This window comes from Monopterus albus, unplaced genomic scaffold (genome assembly GCF_001952655.1).
Source record: "Monopterus albus unplaced genomic scaffold, M_albus_1.0 scaffold50.1, whole genome shotgun sequence".
Taxonomy (NCBI): Eukaryota; Metazoa; Chordata; class Actinopteri; order Synbranchiformes; family Synbranchidae; genus Monopterus; species Monopterus albus.
In genome coordinates, this window is record NW_018127930.1 from 5,135,755 (window position 1) to 5,160,259 (window position 24,505).

At 39.8% G+C, this 24,505-nt stretch overlaps 1 protein-coding gene and 1 long non-coding RNA gene across 2 annotated transcripts in view; one reads left to right on the top strand and one right to left on the bottom strand.

Annotated features, from left to right (window-relative positions):
• Window positions 1-24,505, top strand: part of grin3a (glutamate receptor, ionotropic, N-methyl-D-aspartate 3A) — a 38,249-nt gene that overhangs the window by 8,874 nt on the left and 4,870 nt on the right. The window contains exons 2-9 of the mRNA XM_020601143.1: window positions 1,383-2,083; window positions 10,692-11,361; window positions 12,061-12,444; window positions 13,127-13,272; window positions 15,387-15,502; window positions 17,078-17,229; window positions 20,706-20,867; window positions 21,195-21,265. Coding sequence (XP_020456799.1) covers window positions 1,383-2,083; window positions 10,692-11,361; window positions 12,061-12,444; window positions 13,127-13,272; window positions 15,387-15,502; window positions 17,078-17,229; window positions 20,706-20,867; window positions 21,195-21,265 — 2,402 coding nt within the window. The remainder of the gene's footprint in view (window positions 1-1,382; window positions 2,084-10,691; window positions 11,362-12,060; window positions 12,445-13,126; window positions 13,273-15,386; window positions 15,503-17,077; window positions 17,230-20,705; window positions 20,868-21,194; window positions 21,266-24,505) is intronic.
• On the bottom strand, window positions 12,341-22,675 carry LOC109960788 (uncharacterized). Its single transcript, XR_002275045.1, has 3 exons — window positions 22,328-22,675; window positions 13,597-13,651; window positions 12,341-12,420 (listed from the first exon to the last, which is right to left on the bottom strand). It is a non-coding gene; the product is annotated as an uncharacterized LOC109960788 (long non-coding RNA).

Consider the following 24,505-nt stretch of genomic DNA (forward strand, 5'->3'; position numbering starts at 1 on the left):
CCAAGAGCCGGGGTCTGTCGGAGGTTTCTTCCGTTAAAGGGAGTTTTTCCTCCCCACTGTCGCCAAGTGCTTGCTCAAGGGGGGTTTGTTGGGTTTTCCCTATGTAATAATATTGATAACAGTAAGGTCTAGACCTTACTTTGTAAAGTGTCCTGAGATGACTTTTGTTGTGATTTGGCGCTATACAAATAAAATTTGATTTGATTTTGATTTGATTCAGAATATAATAAATAACAATGTAAATGATGTTGGACCTTCCTATCGCTTTGCTGAAGCTGCTGCCACAATGCATTTTGGGTATTTCCAAACAAAGCATATTAATCATGCTTCTCATTTTGGTATGTCTTGAACATTTATCCATTTCATGAATGCTTTCTTCGCAGCACCTTATAATATTATAGGAGCACATGCTTTTATCATTCAAGGTCAGTGTGGAAATCACACACCCTGTGCCATGCTGTATTTATCGGTCTGTCCAGGGCTCATCAATCAACTCATGGTGTAAATTAAACTATGCGGAATTGACAGAGTAGGTCAAAGATCCTTTTCTAAACTGTGGTCCAGTTGTGTTTCCCTAAGTATTCCTAAAAATCCAAAGAGAGAGGACGTAAAATAGACGTAGTGTGCTTCTCATGATGTGAATAATGATATTCATGGGAGCAGGTAAGTGGAAGCTGAAACTCATTATACCAAGCAGACTGTGTTTGTTCTTGAGGAACAAACTGAATTCTAAGATGGAAAGTAATTCTACTGTCAGATTTATAACCTGTCATTCTTTCACTTCTTTATTCTGTTCTCTTCTGCTCTACTACATCTACTCGTCTGACCCATCTTCCTATTCTTATTCACCTCTAAACTTCTCCTCTCAACCTTAACATTGCACCCCGCTGCTTCCCATCATCTTCATTTTACCTTTCACCTTTTTCCGATCTCATTTCTCCCTTTCTATTTCTTGCAATTTGCCCTCAATTCCAAACCCATCATTAAATGTTTTGCTCCTATCTCTTTGCCCTCTATAAAATCCATCTGACCCTGACCAACCCTTTGTCCTCCTATCACCACTTGTTTATTACTTCCATCACCATTATATTTTCATTCCTTCTGTTTCTTTCTGTTTATTTGTTTAACTCTCCGTCATCTCCATCCCATCTCCTCTAATCCCATTCCCCATGCTCTATTCTCATCCTTCCATCCTTTAAATTTTTTTCAACTTCTCCACTTGTATTCTTTCCATTATTTTCTCTTTAAATGCACCTTTTACCTCCTCTTTCCCACATCACCTCACTTTTCACTGTTTCTCTCTTCCACCTTTTCCTCTCCCTTTTGTGTAAACCTTTCACACTTGCTGTCCCACTCATTCCACTTCTACAATCTTCTCGCAGAATCCTCTCCATTTCCAAATGGTGATGCGGACTGTAGAGGCCCCAACATCCCGCCTCCTCTACTCTCTGCTGATGATGAATGGCTGGTGGGACATCAGCGTTCTGCTCTGCCAGGAATGGGACATTAGCGACTTCCTTGCCCTCATCAAAAACAACACTCGTTTCCACCTGGGCACTCTTGTTAATCTAACAACTACCACCTCAAACTCGTCACTGTCTTCGTTATCATCCTCAGGAGTGGAGGCATCGTTGTCATTAGCACCTTCATCTTTTATCTCCACTGCTTCTTCATCCCCCCCCTCCTCTAAATCAGACCAGCAGCAAGCTCTCATGCGGCAGCTGGAGGCCTTGAGAGAACCTTCATCCACAACAGCGGTGGTGATATTTGGGTGCGACATTCGGGAGGTGCGCCGCATATGGACAATGGTCACTAGAATGATGCTCCCAGAGTTTCACTGGATCTTAGGGAACAGCCAGAATGTGACTGAACTGAGAACAGAGGGATTGCCCCTGGGGCTAGTGGGCCACGGGCTCATGGGGTCCCCTTCTCTGGATCACTACGTCCACGACTCACTGGAGCTGGTGGCACGAGCAGTGGGCAGCGCAGCACTAAAGAATCCTGCTTTGGCACTCATACCGGGGACAACCAACTGTATGGATGTACAGCAGAGCAACAGGAGCTCAGGGGAATACTTAGCAAGGTAGGGAAATACTGATGCATAACAAGCAAATGCACATATGCATTCTCAAAAAAAAAGTATACATAAAAACCCCAAAAATAAATCAAGTAGTGTGGACATGCAGCAAATGGTGTGATTGACAGGTCACCAGTCTACAACATGGCTGACACACAGACAACCACATGCAATTTAGAGTCACTAGTCAACCTAACCTGCATGTCTTTGGATTGTGGGAGGAAGCCAGATTACCCAGAGAAAACCCAAGCAGGCATTGGGAGAACATGCCAACTCCACACAGAAAGGCCGCGTTCGGGTGCAAGGTTTGAATCCAGATCCTTCTTGCTGTGAAGCGACAGTGAAAACCACTGCTGCCCACATACAGCAGATACAAAACAGCATTATCATTAGTCTGGAGCCTTGTTTCTAGCTACATGTTATCGATATTAACCATATCTAAGATGGCAGACATTGATCAGCAAAAATGTATAAATAAAATGTAAAATGTGCTCTCACACACAAAACATTTATTGCAACAAGATGATGCTAGAACCCAACAGCCCTCACTTTCCACTGTGCTGCTGTCAATCTGCATCTTGTTTCTACTTTGTCTTCTTTATAATCCTTTTGTTGTGGGAAAATCTACTTCTCTCACATCTCACAGGTGTTTGAAATTGCAGCTGGACTGTGACCAATCTGGAATTTGGCACGGAAACACACAAATGATACACATCTGCATAGGTGCATGCATACACAATAAGGCAGCATTTAAGAATGCACACTATATATACACTGCAGCAGTGTGGTAAACGATAACGTGTGGTGAAATGCATTCATCAACACGAATCTGCAGCTGGGCCACTCTACTTTATGCTGCTGAGATGAGTGATGAGGAGTGTGTGATCACTGATCATACGCACTCCTCATCACACACGCCACTGCATTACTATTACAATTTGACATTTTCTACAGAGATTCTCCTCCAAACTCCTGAAACAGCAGAATGATCCTTCCAGGAAAAACATTCTTTGAAAGCTGTGAGCTGGAGCAGCTGCCAGAGATTTCAAATTGTGTTTAAGTTTATTTGGTTCATCTTAATCTTCTTATGAAATTTTGATTAGTCTGTTAGTGTTTTACATGTCACAGAACAAAGAATAGGTATCACAGAACCCTGTGGAGGTAAGAGATTTACCTGAAGAGGATTAGTTTGCAATGTTGGATACTGGTGCTAATCCCAGCCGTTTTACACACCGGGGATTTGGGGGGGAGTGCGGGGGATTTTCCATTACAATATGTTTGGCTTAGGAAAATCTGTAGGCATTGGATGGTAATACATGATATAGTGTGGAGATTGAATGTAACCTGCAAAGATAAAGACAGGCTCTAGATAATGGAGGGATGAATGAATGTTATTTTCCCAGAAATGTTATCTCCAATTGTTGGAAATCCAGTTTTTGTAAAGCCAGGGGACTGCTCAGATCATGGTACGCAGATTAATACACTAAATGTTGCTTTAGTGTAATGTATATATTGCCTATACAAAATGACAACAGCAATAAATAAGAATTATGTCCTCTGTCCCATAGGGGCCAATTCAGGAAACCTTCCATGTGCAACAAGTACAATTCACATTTGTCCAATATCCTTGAGTGCCACCGCCCTGGTATCCTCCAGCTTCTGTCTGACTGAACACACCTGATCCAGGTCATCAGTGTGGGTAGGGCAGGGACACTTGGAAAACAAGCAGGGCAGTGGCACTCGAGAACCAGGATTGCCCATGCCTGATCTATTGTAATACTGAAAAATTATGTTTACATGTACAACATGCCTCAATCTATTACATCAAGTTACTGCTTTGAAAAGAGATACAGGTGTTGAAAGGAAATGCTAACCAATACAGGATGTTTGCCTCCAATCGAAGCAATAAAAGTAAAATATGTTGGCAGCAGGTACAGTAGCAGTTGTTCAGCACAGTTAATGTCCAGTCATGTTCTGATGCACTTTATAGTTGCTCTGGTGATGGAGTGTGATAGGAGGTGAACATGAAGGGGGTGGTTTAAGCTACACTGACTTCAAATTCTCCACCTGTTACCAGCAAACTGCTGTAGCAGCACAGTGCCGCTTCAAGGAAAATCACTGAACTAAATAGACAGTGCAATTAGAAAATCATAAGTTAAACAAGAGCTCAGTGCATGTGACTTCTATTGCACTAGCTACTGTACTTGCAGATACAGAAATTCCCGTCTGCACATTTTGCGAACACAGCCTTACCCAGATTAAGTAGACTAACGACAATGACACACAAAATTAATGTTTCTTAAACACTGATGAAATTATCATGTTTATATTGTCATTCTAACCTCTTCAGTGGTAATCAACCTTCTCCCAAAAGGCTTTTAAAAGCCTATTGTGCATGAAATTAAATGAAACCAGTCTGTTAGACTGTTAAGCAAATGGAAAGATGAAGGCATCATTAAGTGCTTATTTTTAAATTTAGAAGAAAAATACGCCATCTTAAAAAAAAAAAATGTTCACCTAATTGTTTTTAAGACTAGTTTTTGTAAAAGAAAAAAACTGATTTCACAAAAAAGATAATTACTGCTTTTTTAAACAGTTTGTATGTCTACAAGTTGTGACTACTGAATTAAATTTGAATGAGTTAAACATATTATTTAAACTTGACCTGAGAAATTAATAAACATAACCTAGTTTCCTTCAAAGTGGGTATGTATTTGCTGTTCCATTGTGAAAACCACCAGCGGAATGGTAAGCCTCTTCCACAACTTCCATAGATAGACAGATATAGATCAAGGCCTAATTTTTACAGCTGAATCCACATCACAGCTGCACACAATGGATGACAAGCTGAAGCCATGAACACATTAACATTTGGCCAGGTTTTAACCCAGATGTTTTCCTCCAGGCTATGTGATAAAACTAGAGAACAGGTGTCAGGGAGGTAACTTCCACAGGATGCTGACTATAATCGATATGGGTTTGTTGAGGAATTTTAGATACGAAGTGAACCAAGGCAAAATGACTGTGTGATCCTCATTAAACAAGGTGCTCCAGGCCATGTTATTTGAGGGGAAAAAAACTCTCCTGTCTGGCTGAATCACAAAGAAAGGTCCATGATAAGTCCCTTATTGCCATAGTGCCATTCTAAATGCATTCCACTTTATGTGAAAAAACCTATGTGAACCTTGAATAACTGAAGCATTCAGTAATGGATTACAGTAACATGCAGTGTGCATGTGCAAGTAGGCATTTCTCCCAGTTGAAACTGCACCAGGGATAGAGAACTAATCAGCCAGCTGTGGATGTTTGGCTCGTGTGTAAAAATGACCTGATTATCATGTCATGGAATCATGTCATTGGCTCAAGATCAAATTATTCTGGCTGTTTAGAATATTTATATATTATATACTGTATAGTGATATACATAATGTAAGGGTGGGGAAAAAAGTAATGAATGTAAAATGATTAAATTATGAGAAATATGATTAAATATTCCTAATTTCAAATAGGAATAATCAGTTGCTGCTAGCAATCCTGCTTAGCTTTAAACCTGATGTATTCATCATCATTTCCATTTGTGCCGTATCTCCCTTCTTTTACTTTCTCTCACTTTGATCCAAGAAAGATCAGCGTGAGACAGGCATAGACTCTTCAACCTGGTCATATCCCACATCTTTTCTATGTACCATTTGTTGAAAACTTAGAAGAGTGTTGATAAAACAGCCAAGAGACATTGAAGTATACTACACATAGGGCAGCACAGTGATGGCACATTTTTACAGGAACTCTGTGTTCTGTTACATATGCAAAGACTTTTCTGTCTCCTAAAAATTCTGATTACATATTATTTTGCAGTCATTTGGAAAAAATATCTATTTCAGAAGAAACGCCCAAATCTATTGTACACAGTGAATATACAAATTTATGAATGTGTGAAATTGACATGGATTAAGGAGGATGGACTATCCTCTAGCAACACTATAGAATTTCCACTTGAATACAAGATATTACATTTTGTAATAGCCTGCTAGGCTCTAAAATATATAATTATATTACAGTGGGTTCTTGTTAGGACTCATTTCAAGCAAGCAACTACTGAATTTGTTGCTGCAATTCCACCCATCCATCCACTTTCCTCCGCTGAAATTATGCTTTGATAAATTTAATTAGCATTAGCTAGCTAACTGACCAAGTTTATTTTCACAGGTTGGTTTTTAAAATGTGGTGACTCATTTGAAAACAAGAACCATGTATACATGAATACCAAAGTGTTCTCTTGTCCAAGGCATCAAATAGTGGCATTTTGTTAACTACCCTTGGCATCTCATACTGATGCCAAAAGGGGCCTTTGACATTCCTTTAAGATGCTTGGGGTTTATTATGGAACAGCATTAACCCACTTGCATCTGTACACAAAGGCTACACGCTGAGGTTTAGCTACAAAACTACATGGTGATGTTTAGGCAGAAAAACTGTGTGGTTATTTTAAGGTAAAGGTCCGTGGGTTGGGTTAAAACAGTCACTGATTAAAAAACACAGCGTTACACACCAGAGTTGACCTCGGCTCTCCCGTGGGAAAGTGTGATGTTTGTTTGACCCATCTATCCACCCCGACCACCTCCTTTCAAGTTTTTCCCCCAATTATATACTTGAAAACACTGTGTGTCTCCCACAAGGCACACTTGAGCAACTTTATGCAATGCAGAAGATAACCTTACGCATCACATACAGATGCCAACAGTAGCCTGAAAAAATGTCTATTTGACACCCCGGGAATGAGACCAGGTTCGGAATATAGTGCAGTGTAAAAAAGACAAACTTTACTGTTCTGACATTTCAATGCAGCACTAGTTAGTCCTTATATTAAATGTATCCTAAGAAAAAGTCTAAGATCAAAACTGTAAGACTTAAGGTGTTTATATACTACAAGCAAGACAGATGTTAGATTTATGCTTTGTCTATATTTAAACAGTATTCGAATGTTAGAACAGAAAAAGTTCTTAAGATGAGAACTAACCGATGACTGGAAAATGTACCACTACCTAAAGAAGCTGAGACAGATTTTCAGGAAAATAGTTTACATTTGAAGAGACACATATAGGGTGCAGGCTGCAAAAATCCTGGATTAACAGACAAGATGCAGCCACAACAAATTTCAGCAGGTTATCTTATTCATTTGTTTCCTCACCAGAGACAATCCTTCATGATAAAAAACATTTTAAAGTATTGCATGCCCACCAAAGCCAAGTACAGTACAACAAATGTGCCAGACAGCTGAGCCATGAAGATATGAAATGCTATATAATAAATGTCCCCACTGAGACCTGTATGCTCTGAACTAATGTAAGTAAAACACTTTCTTTGCTCCAGGGAAGCACTGGTTTAACAATGCTCTTGGCAGACACTTTCATGTTGCTAAAACAGCAACAGCATTTACTTACTTCTGTAGCTTTTTAGTGTTAAGAACAAGATATTCTGATAAAGCCAGTGTGGTGATGAATATTTTGTAAGTAAGAAATGAAATTTTAAATGCATTCCCATCCCTCTTCATTCTGCTTGCTTTTGTACTTACTCCTCTTTAAAGCTAGCGATGCGAACAAAAGCAACATTGTGGTTATGCCCTATATCCTCAAAATCCTTTTTAGGTGATACATGAAGCAAGAACACAAGGTCAACATGACTTTGAGTTAGTGTCGCAGTCTAATAGATGTGATTCACTCACACGTCAATCTTCAAGCTCACACACCATCATTTTTCCATTTCACAAGGTGGAATTTTATCATGTTGAATTGTATAAAAAAGTGAAACCATAGATTTTATTCAGAGTGTAAGACGTGCTGTAGCCATTCCAATGAAGAGGAAGTTGACAGTTAGTGACCCTGATGTATTCAGCAAGCACATGTCCTTGCACTGGTCATTAGTTTGCTGGACAAAGGCTTTTGGTCATTCAAGCTTCTCCAAACTGATGTTTGTTTATTTATTTATAGCAAAGCAAACTTTAGTACAAGTTACACATTTTGTAATTAGGTATAGCCTCACTGAGTTAACTGCTAGTTGGAGCCTCTTTCAAAAAAAAAAAAAAGCTATCAGTCATTACATATAGATTGAACAAAATGAACTTACAAAACAATTGCTATGCTCCAAACCTAAAATACTTCGAAGGGTGTTCTGCAGTTTTGTTTTCACACACACACACACACACACAGTATACATACACCATATATATTGATGAAAGTGAATATAGAGAACTCGTTAGGGTTTGGGTTACTTTACCATCTGGTCCAAAAGAGAATTCCACCTCAGTGATAGTAAAACCAAAGAGATGGGGGTAGATTTCCAAAGGAAACATACATATACACAGTCATCATCAGTGAGCTTTCAGTGAGTGGAGATCTAAACTGCAGAATCACACAGGTACCTGGGTGTTCACTAGAGTGGTCAAACAATATGTTTTACACAAGAGGGGCCAAAGTCGACTGCACCTATTGAGGAGACTGAAGTCCTCTGTTAAAAACCTTTTATGACTGTTGTTGCATCTAATCTTTATGCAGTGGTCTGTTGGTGGGTGTGGGCTCACAAAGTAACAAAACAAAGTGATCAGTATTGCTAGTTCTGTCCTAGCTTCTTCTAGACAGTGAAGATCAAATACATCTTTTGGCATCTCAGACAGAGCAGATCTGTGGGTGCATCAATTCAACACCTGCAAACTGGTGTAATTAGAAGCAGTTTATTAATTAGTGCAGCCAATCAGGATCAAGCCCATATGTAATGATGATGCAAGTGAAGTAGTAGCACCTTCACTTCATTCTGCATTTTCTACTTTCTAACAGAGGTTTTCCACTCCCTGTTCATGCATGAGAGAAAGGGAAGGGGCATATTTGTCATGCTATCTTGAATGAGAGATAGCATCCGACTCTAGAAGAAGCTACTTCTCCACTCCCCTTATACAGTACAACTCCACTCTGCTGACATACACTGCTAGTATTTGTCTGAAACTGTCTACGACTTCAGATGTAAATGATGAAACACACTAAAATGTTATCAGTCTTGAATAAACATAAAAAATATTAACTACGTGACCTTTTACTAAAATGTGACAATTCACTCTTAACATGTAACACCCTTTGCACTGTCAGGACTGAGCAAGAGTGTGTCACTTCCATTGTACACAGTGAGGAGAGAGACAGATTCCACAGGTAGCTTAACATCTACAGTACAAGACACTGACCTTCAGACAGACTAGTTGAGCTGTCAGGTTGGCTCAAAACCTGTTAAGATGGGGGGAAACAGTCAAGCTGGTAGAAAGGGGAATTTTCTGGTGAGCAAGTTGAAGAAAAATAATATTTTGCTAAATGTCACATCATTATCTCCTGAAGACATATCGAATAAGTGTTCATCTACCTGCACCGAATGGATGCCTGTGTTCTTTCTTAAAACCAAACATCCATTCAAGTGGGCAAGTGTGCCTTTTTCTGTGTGTGGGTGTATCTACTCTGGTATCTGACACACTCAGACAGCCAGTACCATGGCTCAGTGAATGAGATGGCGTGATCACTGGACCATGGTCTGTCTTATCCTGTCACACAGACACACCCACCATGGACAGTCACTGAGACCACCAAGATAATATTCTTCTCTGGTGCTGGTGATAGATCATTAAATTGGGATTTTTGTATAAACTAACAAGCGGGAAAAATGTAATTGTGCATTTAAGCCAGTAAATCCCATCTACATAAAAGTCCTACGATCTACTGTATGGCATGTACAAAAGTCAGATACAGTGTGATTTTGTTAGAGCACCACAAATCCCACTTAGAAAATGGGTAGTGATGGAGAGATGAAGCTGTGCATTGAAGCTTTCCAGCCATTTGCTACCTAATTGTCAAAAGAAGCCTTAGAAAAATCTAGTCAAACTGCACAGTCACGCAGATTATACTGTACAGGACTACATAAATATCTGAGGGACAGCTGGTATAGCTAATACAAACAACTGAATTGCAATGATCATGAAAACTACAAACCCACAGCCTTTGCAATTCCCAAGGCTACCGCTCATATCTGAAACGTCCCACCAACCTTCAAGAAATTCCTGAAACAGTAGCCCAGATGAAGATTAACACATCATCATTTACATCGCACTGAGACATTGGAACAATCTTATGAGAGACATGAGATGCACTCATTATTTGACTGATGTTCAGCTTAATATCACCACAAACGGGGTCAACAAAGTCTGAGTTTTGACCATGGAGACAGTTGCTCATTTCCTGTTTACTTCTATCAAACACACCTTAGCAGTACTGTTTCCTTGTACCATACTAGTGATCTTTATCTTCTGGCCAAAATAAAATGCTGAGCCAATCATGTAGAGCAACATGGTTTTCTAAAGATTTTTTTGTTAGTTAGTTAGTTTTCTGGGTCTGTTAAACTATTAGTAGACTTTTTCTTTCCAGAGACACACCTGAAATGGAGGAAACACCCAAGATACAGCTACCTTATGGATCCACTCAAATTACTGAAAGACAAAATTATGTCTTCTTCTAACTGTCTGCTATCCTGTACACACACACACACACACTTCACTTTTCGATTTATTTTTTCTTTTTCCCTTCAGATTTCTATCCAACACATCATTTGATGGCCAGAGCGGTTTTTTATCCAGAGAGAGTCAAAGCCAGAATGTCATCTCCGAGGCCCATCACTATATCTGGTCCCTCCAGCTGGACCCTCTAGGTCTGCCAACCTGGACCCGCCTGGGGCGCTGGCGCAGGGGAAGAGTTCTGAGGGACCGGGGAGCCTGGCAAAGCCACCTAGGTTCAGGAGGGGGTGGTGACTGGCGCCGACCCACACGGCTGCACATGCGGGTGGTGACGTTGGTGGAGCACCCCTTTGTGTTTACTCGCGATGTGGATGTAGATGGGTTGTGTCCCGCAGGCCAGCTGTGTCTCGACCCGCTCACTAATGAATCTTCAGTTTTGGAAGGACTTTTCCAGAACCTTGCAGGACCAAACGGATCTGTTCCCACTGAGCTGAAGAAATGTTGTTATGGTTATTGCATTGACCTGCTGGAGAAGCTAGCAGAGGACATGGGCTTCAGTTTTGATCTCTATATCGTCGGTGACGGGAAGTATGGGGGACTCAAGAACGGTCGCTGGACAGGATTGGTGGGGGATCTACTCAGTGGTGCTGCTCACCTGGCAGTGACTTCTTTTAGCATTAATTCAGCCAGAAGCCAAGTTATTGACTTCACCTCACCTTTTTTCTCCACCAGCCTGGGAATTCTGGTCAGTACTGATCTTCTGTTGCTGTCTTTCACTTTTTTCTCATTATATAGAGATTTCTTTTTGTTCCTCTCTTTCCCCTCCACTACTTTTTTCTCACTGCCGCTACCCTTTGGTCCATCCCTCTCCACTCTGTCTGACCTTACCACAACTTTTTCCACTAGGTATGTTGGTGGTCAGTACCAATATTGCAGTCATTTTATTACCAGTCCTAGGTTATTGGATTCTAATGCAATTCCCCATATGAAGCTAGACCGGTGAGTGTACAGCTTTGTGGAGTGACCTTATTACTGCAATTATTAGTCTGCTACTGCTGACAGGCATAGTGATGGTGATAACTCTCTCCTTTTCTTCTCTTAACATGCCACAGAGGTAGATGTTCTGCTTTATTTACAGCATCTCCTCCATTATCTGTCTTCTTGTTTATCTGTTTCACCTTAGTTGTTGAGTAAGAAAGATACCTATGTCAAAGGAGCACATTTACATTTGAAAACATCAATAGATTGTCAAAATTTTGCCCAAATAAGGCAGAATATACAGCACAGAATAGTTATTTACTGAACTTATGAGTAAATAGCAACATATTTTAACCTGATACTGAAACAGCCTGTAAAATACAACAGCTCTGGCAATGAAACAAATTCTTATTTTTGGAGTGGAGCAGTTATAAAGGTTTCCAATCCTGTGTCATACTCTGCCCAGGTTCGCACTCGCGACACAGCTGCACCCATTGGAGCCTTCATGTGGCCCCTCCACTGGTCCATGTGGCTCGGCATCTTTGTCTCCCTCCATGTCACCGCCATCTTCCTCACCCTGTATGAGTGGCACAGCCCATTTGGTATGACGCCCCGTGGACGCAACCGCGACCGGGTTTTCTCCTTTTCCTCAGCACTCAACGTGTGCTACGCTATTCTTTTTGGGAGAACGGTTGCCATCAAGCCACCAAAGTGCTGGACAGGTCGTCTGCTGATGAATCTCTGGGCCATCTTCTGTCTGTTCTGTTTGTCCACTTACACTGCTAACCTGGCTGCTGTCATGGTCGGGGAGAAGACCTATGAACAGCTGTCAGGGATACATGACCCAAAGGTACAAAAGTTGAAGTTTAAATGGTCTGAAAATATACTTTCTATCAACATCTTACTATGAGTAACAGGGTCCTACATTAGCACACTCTTTTCTTCCCAAGTTAGAACAGTTTAGGTCATCACACATACTGTAGATCATACTGATCATCCGCCATACACAATTGGTCAACGCAATAGATCCCTGTGTGATCTCAGTCTCAAGTGACAATGCTTCTGCCTTGTTAGTATTAGCAGTGAGTGCATCAAACCAAGCATTCCCTTTTCCTTGCTAGGTTACGTTAACCAATAGCTGAATTCGTCACATGACACGACGAGCTGAAGATAGGATAAGAGACTGATTCAAAACAAATCTAATGTGTTTGACATGGTTAAAGAATTATTCTGTACCATCCTCCAGTTTCTAGTTGTTGATGTGATAATACTGTAGACAAAAAGGTCATGTATCTTTTCTTAATTTTACTTGAATTCTGCAAATGTATTCCTCACTAAAACCCATCTGTGTAAGGGTAATTGGGCTAAGGTAATTCATTCTTTTTAATCAACTCAACAACTCTCTGAATCTCAACAATGAAAGAATAGGCCTACTTAGGGGCAGAAAGTGGGAAGTGAAGTGGAAAATAAATATTAATGTTTTTTGAATACATTTATAAGGAACTATTCTGTTTATTTCTTCTTGCATGCAGCTGCACCATCCCTCTCAGGGATTCCGATTTGCCACAGTGAAAGAAAGCAGTGCAGAGGACTACGTCAAGAAGAGTTTCCCTGAGATGCATGAGTACATGAGAAGATACAATGTACCAGCAACACCAGATGGAATACATCATCTCAAGTAAGGCAGTGTTGTACGTATAGACCACATAGAGCATGCACTCTGGCAATCAGAGACATACTCCTAAAAAAATGTATAAGCTAGTCTTCACTGAATCAGGTCCCACTGGCATCTGCCTTATTATAATCAATTTATCCAAATAGTTGCCTCTTGCTGTCATCATCCCCTGAAAATCAACTTTTCTCTGGTCTCTCACATGCGCACAAAGGGAATGGGAGTTGCATAGAGAAAACAAGAAAAAATGAATGCGTGTGTGTGGGGGGGGTGCATCCCTGCTGCTGTCATGCCCCACTGCAAGCCCGCTCATGCGCATTCAGATCTCACCCTTCTCCTGCCAATGCTGTCATCCAAAAGCTGCTTCAACATTCAACTGGCATCCCTAGGAGCAAAGCAGAATATAGTGAGAAAAGGCAGCTGGAACGCAGGCCTAAGCTGAGTAGGAGACTTTTTTTTTTTTTTTTACTGAGCTTGCAAAATGCTGATTGGAGCATTCAACAAAGAATGTCATATTTAGAAAATTACAGAGCATCATACAGGTGTGCCACAATTTCACTTTAAATGCTGTCTTCAGGGTTTACTGCCAAGGGACCAGGCATTAGTTATCAATCACATAATCACACAGTATGTGTGTGTTTTATGTCATGTGACATATTATTCATTGACATTAAAGTGACAGCAGCAGCACTAGAGATTAAATTCGGTGTTAATGAAATTTTGGGACTGCTGTGATTACCTTCACACACAAAAAAGTATTGATTGTATTTTAAAAAACATTTAAAAAGATCATCTTCTGCTAAAAGGAATACTCCACATTTTCATATAGTATAGTGATGAGTACAATATTTATCTTGTAATTAAATCCAAAGCATAATGATAAATGGTATCTATTAAGGGAGTGCAAGCAGCATGGGAGTAAAGAATATCTGCATAGCACAAACATTGTGCTTAACTAGGAGCACATTATCTTATCCTAGAGACAAAAATGTTTTATTAGAATTTAAACAACTGATTTTTATCTTCAATTTCTATACCTGTATGGTGGATAAAATGCAATGTCTTGTTAGCCATTAGCACAAGCTTGAGGTATGCAGCTATGTCTGAAGAATGTTAGACAGACTGAATTCTTGATACAGTTCAAATTGACAAGGAGTTAAATGCATAAGACTGTATAATCCACATAAAAAGGAAAAGGATCAAGTGTGACCCTTGTAGTATCCTCTTATTTTTCTCCAGCAGAGACTGTTTTGTCCACCCTGCTTGAACTCACATCATGACTTGTGAAATCTTAGAGGTCTGTTTGTAATATTTTTCTTTTCCCTGTGGGAGGAAGCCAAAGTACCCAGAGGGAAAAGTATGCAAGCTCTCCAGTCAGCCACCAGGTTCGCACCCAGAACCTTTTTTGTTGTGAATTAACAGTGCTAATCACTGTACCACTGTGCTGCCCTACCTCTGTAGAATGGACTTGAAACAGGGAGTGTGAGTACAGTACAGTAAGTTGGCAAAGGCAGTGATTTTACTGGCATATGATCAAATGAAGTAATGGAAAACTACAGACAAGATCAACCTGAGAAATAAGAGGTTCAGATAAGACAAAAGTGTGAGGAAATTTGTTGAAACATTTACATATCATGTGGTTAGGGTAAATTATACTCTGAAGGCTCTATAAAAAGGACCCACAAGCACAAAGAAAAACTAATCATTCTGAAATGCCACTGATTAGATTTTCATGAAACTTAATGTCATACTGTCAGTTCCAGCAATAGTGTTAAACTATCTAAGCATCACAGAAGATAAAAAGCCATGTATTTAATATTGGCAGTGCAATGATTTACTATAGTGTTTGTTATTGCTTAGACTGAAGAGAACTTAACATACATAGTGTGTTAGATGAAGGTTGTACTGAACAGTGAGTAATAAACCCAAGTAAAAAAAAACTGGTCACTGCACCTCAAAATTGCTTAAAAGACAACAGAATTTGAAATTTTTGTGGTGTGGAGCAAATGTTACCTACCATAAAGTGCATGAAACAGAAGGTGTGACATCTTTTTTTTTTTTTTTTTATACACCTGCACTGCTCTTACAGTATACTGTATCTTCTTGCTGCGTGTTTACAGGGCTGACCCTCAGAAACTGGATGCATTTATCATGGACAAAGCTCTGCTGGACTATGAGGTCTCCATAGATGCAGACTGTAAAACCCTAACTGTTGGAAAACCCTTTGCAATAGAAGGTAAGACATAATAGCATATCTGTTAATGGTGTTCAGCCCTGACTAACAGGGTACCCATTCACTCAGCAGTTTTTGTTTTGGTAGACCTATATTGCCCCACTGCCCCTGCTTCAATCAATCACTCCTAAACTCTATTGCCAAGTACCTTTTAAATGCAAGGAATTTGACTCTAGCTCAGTGGCTCCCAGTGTGCACCAAATAATATATATATACATATATATTTACACACACACACACACACACACACACACACACACAACTTACAAATGAGCTATTTGGTATAAGTTATTGCACTGATGTGTTTGCTGTTATACATATAAACATAGATTAAGTGTTCAGAGTGATGGCCTGGGGGAAGAAACTGTCCTTGTGTCTGGTTGTTTTGGCGCACAGTGACCTGTAGCACCGTCCAGAGGGGAGGAGTTCAAACAGGCTGTGTCCAGGGAGTGAGGGGTCTGCAGAAATCTTCCCTGTCCTCCTTTTGACCTGTGGGGTGTACAGGTCCTCCATGGAGGGCAGGCTGGCCCCAATAATTCTTTTCACAGTCCTGACTGTCTGTTCCTGGAGTCTGTTCCTGTCCTGTTTGTTTGCCCAGATAAACCAGTCAGGGATGGAAGTGGAGGGAACAGACTCAGTGATGCCTCTATAGAACTGTACCAGCAGCTCCTGGGGCAGGTTGAACTTCCTGAACTGATGCAGGAAGTACAGATACAGCTGCTGCTCAGTTTTCACTATCAGTAAAAACAGAACTGAGCTGACGGATGTTCATATGCTCATCTCCAGTAAAAGTAATCTGGGCAAGGTTGCAGGAGACCAACAAAAACAACAAAAGCACAAGGGAGCACATAACTGAGGCAGCCCTCCATGCCACCATCTTGCTGCCATATAGGCTACATCTAGGGCTTTACTCTCTGCTAATTAGTCTCCAAATCCGCAAAGACCAAAAGATTAAGAAAATTTTAGATAAAATTAGTCACTGATCAGTACTAGAAAGCAATGGATTTCTGGCATCACAAGAGTATTCAAATATGTTTTGGTTTTTAAATTATCACTTTATTTTAGAGGTTTCTCTGCCTGCAGACCAACTGGCCATGAGTCCTTTTAGGGCAGACAATATCAGTCACTCACACTGCACAGCAATTAATCTTCTGGCTTTCAAAAGCTTACTTTCTCAACCCTCCACTGTTATCTCTTGTCCATTTAGCAAGCCTCTTCCTCCCACTGTAAAAATGTTCCCATGGTGTCTGCTTCCATTACAGGCCACCACAGTGCCATTCCAGTGTTACTAATTACTTAATGTACCCTTAGGCCTTCAGGATACAATGGAAATCGGTGTACCTCCTGCCAAGGAAAGGCATTGTATGTAATTGGCCATTGCTGAATTTGCAACACTGACATGCTAACAAATTCTGAGTATACTGACACTGTCAAGTACCTGCATTTGGCAAAACGATCGTGATTCCCTTCTTTCTGCTCAGCAGTTATTTCCTTTGTTCTTTTGCACAGTTATAAAAACTAATGAAAAGAATAGCACATGGTTGTGAAGTGAAAATTATTTTGTGTGTCAACTGGCAGGCTACGGCATTGGCCTCCCTCAGAACTCTCTACTCACCTCCAACATCTCAGAACTTGTTAGTCAGTACAAGTCAGATGGCTTTATGGACACGCTGCATGACAAATGGTACAAGGTTGTGCCCTGCGGGAAGCGCAGTTTTGCTGTGACTGAGGTAAGAACAGCACCTCCTGCTACATACAACACCAACAAACTTTGATATAAAATATCTTCTTATCACCTGTCATTGATGTAGTTCAAAGATGTTTTAGACAGTATGCCAGGATTCTTCCCTGCCAAGAATAAAGAATTTAAATGTATGAATCAATATTTTAATATTAACAATGGATCAATTGGCTATTTATGTGTGAAATCGCCCACAGTATCAAAACGAGAGTGAATAATAGCACTACATACTACAGTATATGGTCAGAAATATCTCTAAACGAATGCTAATGTTGCTCTGTCTTGTAAGAGCTATTAAAAAAAAAGTTAAGTTAATGCATGTTAAAATACAAAGTGAATTAAGGACATGAGATACAAAATTATTGTGTTTATCAGGTCACTGTTAAGGTGAAAGTAGTATAGAAAAGGAATTTTTTGTGTAATTCATGAAATATACACTCTCTGAAAACACCAAAACTGCACAGGAAATACGTACAAGTGAAATTGTATAGCGCCAATTCACAACAACAATTACCACAGGGCACTTTACATAATCACATCTAGACCTTACACTATTAAATGAGGGGTCCCTTCCAGGATGGCAGCGCCTCCATCCCTATAGGCTACGAGGGGTCACTGACAGATTTGATGAATATGAAAATGATGTTAATTATATGCTGTGGCCTTTACAGCCACCAGCTAAAGACCTATGGGAGATTTTAGACCGACATGTTAGACAGCGTCTCCACCACCATCATCAAAATATCAAATGAGGGAATATCTTTGGGAAGAATTGGAATAATCCCTCAGACATCCCCTGGAGACTTGTACAATTAATACCAAGGTGCACTGAAGCTGTTCTGGCAACACCTTACTAAGGCACTTTATGGATTTCCTTTAACTTCTCCATTCTTTAGTTTTCCATCCGTAGCTTTCAAATCACTTAACTAAATTGAAAGGGGATTTTTTTCTTCCTTAACAAAGCCCTTCAAAGTGTCCTTATAAAGGAGTCAGCTCCTCATTTTACTATTTTTTCTGGCTCTAATCTCACAATAGTTTCCCAGCACTTCCTCCACAACCTCCATCTACAATGCATGCTCCATTCAAACTGGCCCCAGCCATCCAGATGCTAACCAAACTGTGTTCCTATACCTTCAGTCCCAAGCAGTCCAAGCCCTGTAGACCATTCTGTTCTGCTGTTACAGACAACTTAGCTCTTTGCAGCCTGCCTGTCTCTCCAACCAGCTGAGACCTTTGGAATTACCAAAAATGGCTCTGAGCTCAGTACAGACTGCACAACCACCATTATCAAAGCATGAACTAAAAAGTCACTTATTTTCCCTTATCTGACCTGCTTCTTCCCTTATTTGTACTCCAGCTTTTTATTATTCATTTCTTTGCTACTCTGTGAGACAAGCAATATAATCTCTGCTAGTTGCTCATAATGATATCTAATTAAGAACCACTCATGCTTCGTACCTTTAAATGGCAGTATCACCTAAACACATTTAAATTACTACCTTAAGAGACTCAAAAGTAGCAGAAGTTGTTGCACTGCAGTGGCACAGATTCAGCTTTCCTGAAGGAAACCATTTTCCACTGTGTAACAGCTAGATGTGCTATAGATGCTATCTACAGTTGCAGGCATTTAAATTGCTCCAGGTACATTTCACGCTGCAGCATCATGCCTCTGCCTGCCTATAGTAACAGCAGAGAAACCTGGTTTATCTGTGTGTTATGTAACTTTACATGCAACTACAGTATCTTAGGTGCTGTGCAGAAATTAGAGTATAAGGGATGTGTGCACCCTAGTTAGCATATTGTAACTAATGTTCTAAATCAGTCTAAACTGATGCTTAAATTTCATGTTGCTCACATGCAAACAGTGTCATCATAACCCAGGAAGTCCAACAAAAGGAACATATGTTGGCACAATTACCATGTGCTGTCAAAATTTGTTCCTGCTCAGCGTTTTTTTTTAAGCAACCTTTTATTCAAATGAATGACTGCTACACCACCAGCAGCAAACCTGGGATCCTGAAAAGCTGATAGATCTGATGGATTGGCTTCAGTGAGGCAGCCAAACTCTCTGTCATCTGGCCAGCTCTCTGCACCCCACCCCTCTTATTTCAAGTAATACAATAAATACCAATAAAAGGCACAGTAATCAATTAGCTAACATTAAGAGAGCCAAACCTAAAATCACCAAGACATTAATAGTGACCAAAAAGTGTTATGTGCTTTATTGAAGTTATCTACAGATTTCTGAAGCTTTTTTTTTAACAATCAGTGAGTGTAGTGAATCAAAAGAAGGTAGACTCAAAACATAAAAGCAGAGTGGTGAATTATAAGATCTGTGTAAAAAGTGATTGTCCCATATGGTTGGATACAGTGAAAAGAGACGGCATACATGTGTTGCCTCATGTATACAGTATGGGCTCAAATGAGTCGATCCAAAGAAGAACTATGGGGAAAGGATACATACACACCCGCTTACACTGCTTTATGTAATGGGGCTAAGTATTATATTGAATTATTGCCATGCATGTTGAATAAGCCTGTCTTACTGTTGAAAGATAATACCACTGTAATTTAATGTTTCCCTGTTTCAGTATAGTAGTTTAAAATGCATTCTCCAGCAGTCAGATACTGCTACTGTCTGTACTGCTCGACTTCACAGGAATCATCTGCCCCCAAAATTTCATTATAGCCAGCTCACCAAGTCACAATACCGTTTTGACGAGTTTAATCTACTGTATCATGTATTCTTCTCCAACATGACTTTATAATGCAATCATTGCAGCTGCTGTACTGTCACAAGCTGTTCCACACTCAGCAGTAAAAAAGATTCATATGAAAATGTGCATCTGCAGTAAAAGCAACAAGTGCTCAATTAAGAAGTGTAAGAAGTGTAATATCACATTTGCAGATGACTACAGTGATTGTGCTTTTATAAATTCAAGTTATGGAAAACAATACATGATACATTAAATTTGCCAATGCAGCATTTTTTCTGTGAGCTGCTTTTTAAATGGAATTTTGAAAAGAATTAGAGCCGATGGCCAGCCAGACTTGCTGTAATAGAGACAGTAGGAACTTTTACTTGTGATGGGTACACCACATTTCATGGGTAATAATGATCAGCTATAGCTAGTGCCAAACGATTATGCTGTGGCTTGCATACAGTAATATGCACAGAGCATGAGGACTTCAAGATAGAGTTTCATCTATCATTAAAAATAACTTTTTTTAAGTTGTAATCTTATTTTGTCTTATGTGAGTGTTTTACCACCATGCAGAACAGCCTAAAGGACTTTACAATATATAACTGTACCTCCATGGTGAAGGGTTTCTACTCTTAATGTTCCTGCTCCTCCATTAGAGGTGACAGATCTGCATCCCTGATCTTACTCTCTGGAGCTTCACCTCCTTTCTCCACATTCTTTCCCTGCCATACAATGTCACTCAATGACCGTCTCTCTCCAGACGCTGCAAATGGGCATAAAGCATTTCTCCGGCCTGTTTGTGATGCTGTGTGTGGGCGTGGCCTTATCTCTACTGACCACAATAGCAGAACACATTGTGTACAAGCTGGTGATCCCAAGGGTCAAAGAGCCGCGCTTCAAATATTGGTTGCACACCAGCCAGGTACTCAAACACAAACATAGTGAAGCACGCTTTCAATCACAAGCAAATTGTACAAGCCACACTGCAATTGCCAAGTAGTCATAACACCACATACAAAGTAGTAATTTTAACAACATATTAGCAGCAATGTGTACTTAATAGTGAAGTTCATATGCACTTAATGACACAGTTTTGATTGGTGCCCTCTCTGTTTCTCATTAACACACACATGTATATCATACCTAGCTGGTAATGTTTCCAATAAACAACAGAATAATCTCGTAAAATAATAACAGACAAATTATTTCCTGCAAGCATGAGACAACTAATGTGTTGCTTGTTTTCCAGAGATTACACCGGGCCCTCAACACAGTCTTCACTGATGACAAACTACCAAGTGTTACCAAGCCTGAGAAGAGGTACTGTCACCACCACATCATGACTGAAGGCCAGGCTCAATTCAGTTTTAGTTCAGTCAGAAGATTCCAGTAGATTACAGTAATATAAACTGATAGATTAAGCGTGAACATAAAAGTTTAATTTAACTGATTGAAGTGAATGTGAACTGAGCCCAGCTGTGTTGGAATTATTTATGACCCATTGAGTACTTAATGTTTAACTTTAGAGTCTTGTCATGCTAGAATACATTAAAAAACAGGCCTGCCAGTCAGTGTAAGCAACTCTAAAATGCTGCAGTAAATTAGTGCTGACAATTTTACATGTGGTGTTTCTTTTTCAATCACTATAGTTACACTGTGACTTGATTATATGCTTCATTTCAGTCGGAAACACATCAAGAAAGTGATCATTTATAACAAATGTTTACAGTTGGTAGAAAAACTGTTTGCTGTTTGAGGGTGCACCTTTAAAACAATGTTTAATAATATAGAACCACTGCAATCAAACATCCTGAATATGCAACAAGCAATTTCAGTTTCCATTGAATTCTAACTGTCTTTACTAACCCAATATAGGTAACTGCTTTAGGATGAACACAAGGCCACATACATGAGACAGTTTACAATCAGAATTAATAACAAAAACCACCTTGAGCTAAAAGAAAAAAAAACCCAAAACAACTTCAAACCATGAGGGGGAAAATATGCCCAAGACTAATTTAGACCATACAGTACTAGTGCAATTATCACTTAAAGCATTAACAAGCCAATGCCAGAGAGCAACACTAGAAATTAGCTCGACTACTGACTTTCATTTGAATGCCAATGCAAATGAATACAAAGACACTAAGCAACATAAAAGCAACCTGAGCAGCCAGCATCACAAAATCACCATCAAGCATGCAGAAGCCAGTAATTCAGGCTTGACATGAATCTGAGCAGCCAGGAAAAGCAGAGAAATAGCCAACAACAATGCAGCCACAGGTGTGCTGGCAATGCCAAGGAAACAAAGTGCACTGAAGCTAAACATGCCATGTCACCAGTAATGAATCGCAAGTACAAGCAGAATGTAGGCCTACTTACCTCAGGACAGGTATAATGTTGAAATCCGGTAGGCCCCTGGCAGAGTGGACGGGGTGCAACAGAAAACGTGGCTTCAATCCCACCGGTATCATGAAATGAAGACTGACCGACACCCGCAAAACGCAGCACACGCGGCGCAATGCGATTATTTACTCATTTACTCCAAAATAAGACGCACTGTCTTTATGGCAGCAAACGGTGTTAGTATGAACAAATCGTAATTCACCTGCATCTATATGATTGGGCGTTGCTCACTGCAGAGCTGTGAAATTGCTAATCAACGTAAAGAACAGTTCTGGAGCCAGTAAGCCAACACAAGCATGACTTAGTGCAAGTGCCCTACCTGTGCTGACGCTAGGCATCAGAAAGTGAAGAAACCTTTATGTAGATTTTATTTGCATAAAATACCAGAAAGATGCATAAATTTAAGATTGGTGCCATGCTGAATTGTGGGGTATATTTATGAACCATATTTAAGCCCATACTGTATATTAATCTTCACTGGCACTACAAATGCACAGAAGCAGCCAATTTTCCAACTTTGGCCAAATTATCAGGCTGGGAATAAGTGACATTAATTAACATCCAAGGGACCCCCTTTTAATCAGGCACTAAATTGCATGTTCAGTCTGTTGGAAGCTAATTATCAGTAAAAGATACTGAGGAAAATAATCTCTTGCTGGCATCATGGAGTAGCCTGTTTATCACAGGGGGTGAGAGAGGGAGATTTAATAAATCATGAAAGCTTCTTTTAAAAGGTTGCATGACTGCACTTTCTCCAGATTAGTTACATAAACTTTCACAATCCTTTGGACATCACTTATGGGTGTTTCAGTGCCCTTTTATCCATATTTGTTCACTGCTCACAGTGCCAAGTTTAACATTATTTTAGAGCTTCCTTTTTTGCTATCAGGTAACCATATGTTTTATGTAGGACTCTTTAGGCTTCAAAGGATATATCAAAACAAACCTCAATCTTTTGCTGAGAAAAAGTGTTTCATTTTATCATAACCTGTACGAAACATTCTGTTGCACTCTATTCCTATCCCTGCTCAGCACTGCACACTGAGGGAATGCTCAGGTGAAGGATTCGTAGTGGGGGATTAAATGCATGTAATAATTATGGAGCCAAGGCTATGTAAGGTATGTCTGTGGTAATGACGATAGATTACCTGTTCCTTTATAATTATGCTTATTTAATCAAGCTCTTCAGCATTGTGCCTGCATGATGCCAAAGAGTGAGAAATGATTACTCCAGTATCCTATTGTCAGTGTCCTCCTGAAACCTTGTGTGCCTGAACTCTCTGTTATACAAGTACAAATAAGTTGAGATTGTGTGTGTTGAATGGTTCCAGCTTGGGGCTGGTTAGGAGACAGACAAACTTTTTACTGTACAGTATCAGTGCTCTACTACACTACAGTACATCTTACAGAAGTGCTGTATATACACCTCTTATTCATCAGCATAATCAAAAGTAGGCATTACATAACCAAAGAGATCATATGTGTAAAACTTAAATGGTTTAACAGCACTAATTAGGATTGGAGCCATAATATATTTCATTTCCTAACTGTGCTAAGAAAGCTGATGAATAACCCAAGGGCATCAGAGAAGTGTCTGTAATACCCTGAAGCACTCTCCGATGGCCAATTAAGATTATGTGATTTATTATCAAGCGCAGTGTTACAATCATGTATCTCTACAAAAACCTTCCAACCGACATCCACACTAAAACAAGATTATCTGTCACTTCTACTAAATCAATAATATGAGTTACAATTTAGATACTAGACTGGCTAAAATAATTGCTCCTTCTTTTTGTACTTATACTGTCCCTTTAATAACTAAATTATGCTATACTGTCATTTATTTTAGCGGCACTGAGATTTTTTTTTAAATTATTTTTCCCTTCATTTTTAAAGAAACTTTGCTTTTTGCTAGATTATAGTGGTGTGTATTTCGTATACCACTCCAGCTGTATACATACAGTAAGTGCTAGTTAATTATTCTACTGTAGGTGCAGTTTAGGATAGCATTTGTGTTTTTGCTTGTGCTTCCTCACCTTCAAGGGCACATATCTTCACACAAGAGTGTGAGCCTGGACAGCTGGAGCAGCTCAGTGTCGAAGGAGCTGGGCAAAGATTGTACTTTCCTGTTTCAGTCCTCATGTGTGATTC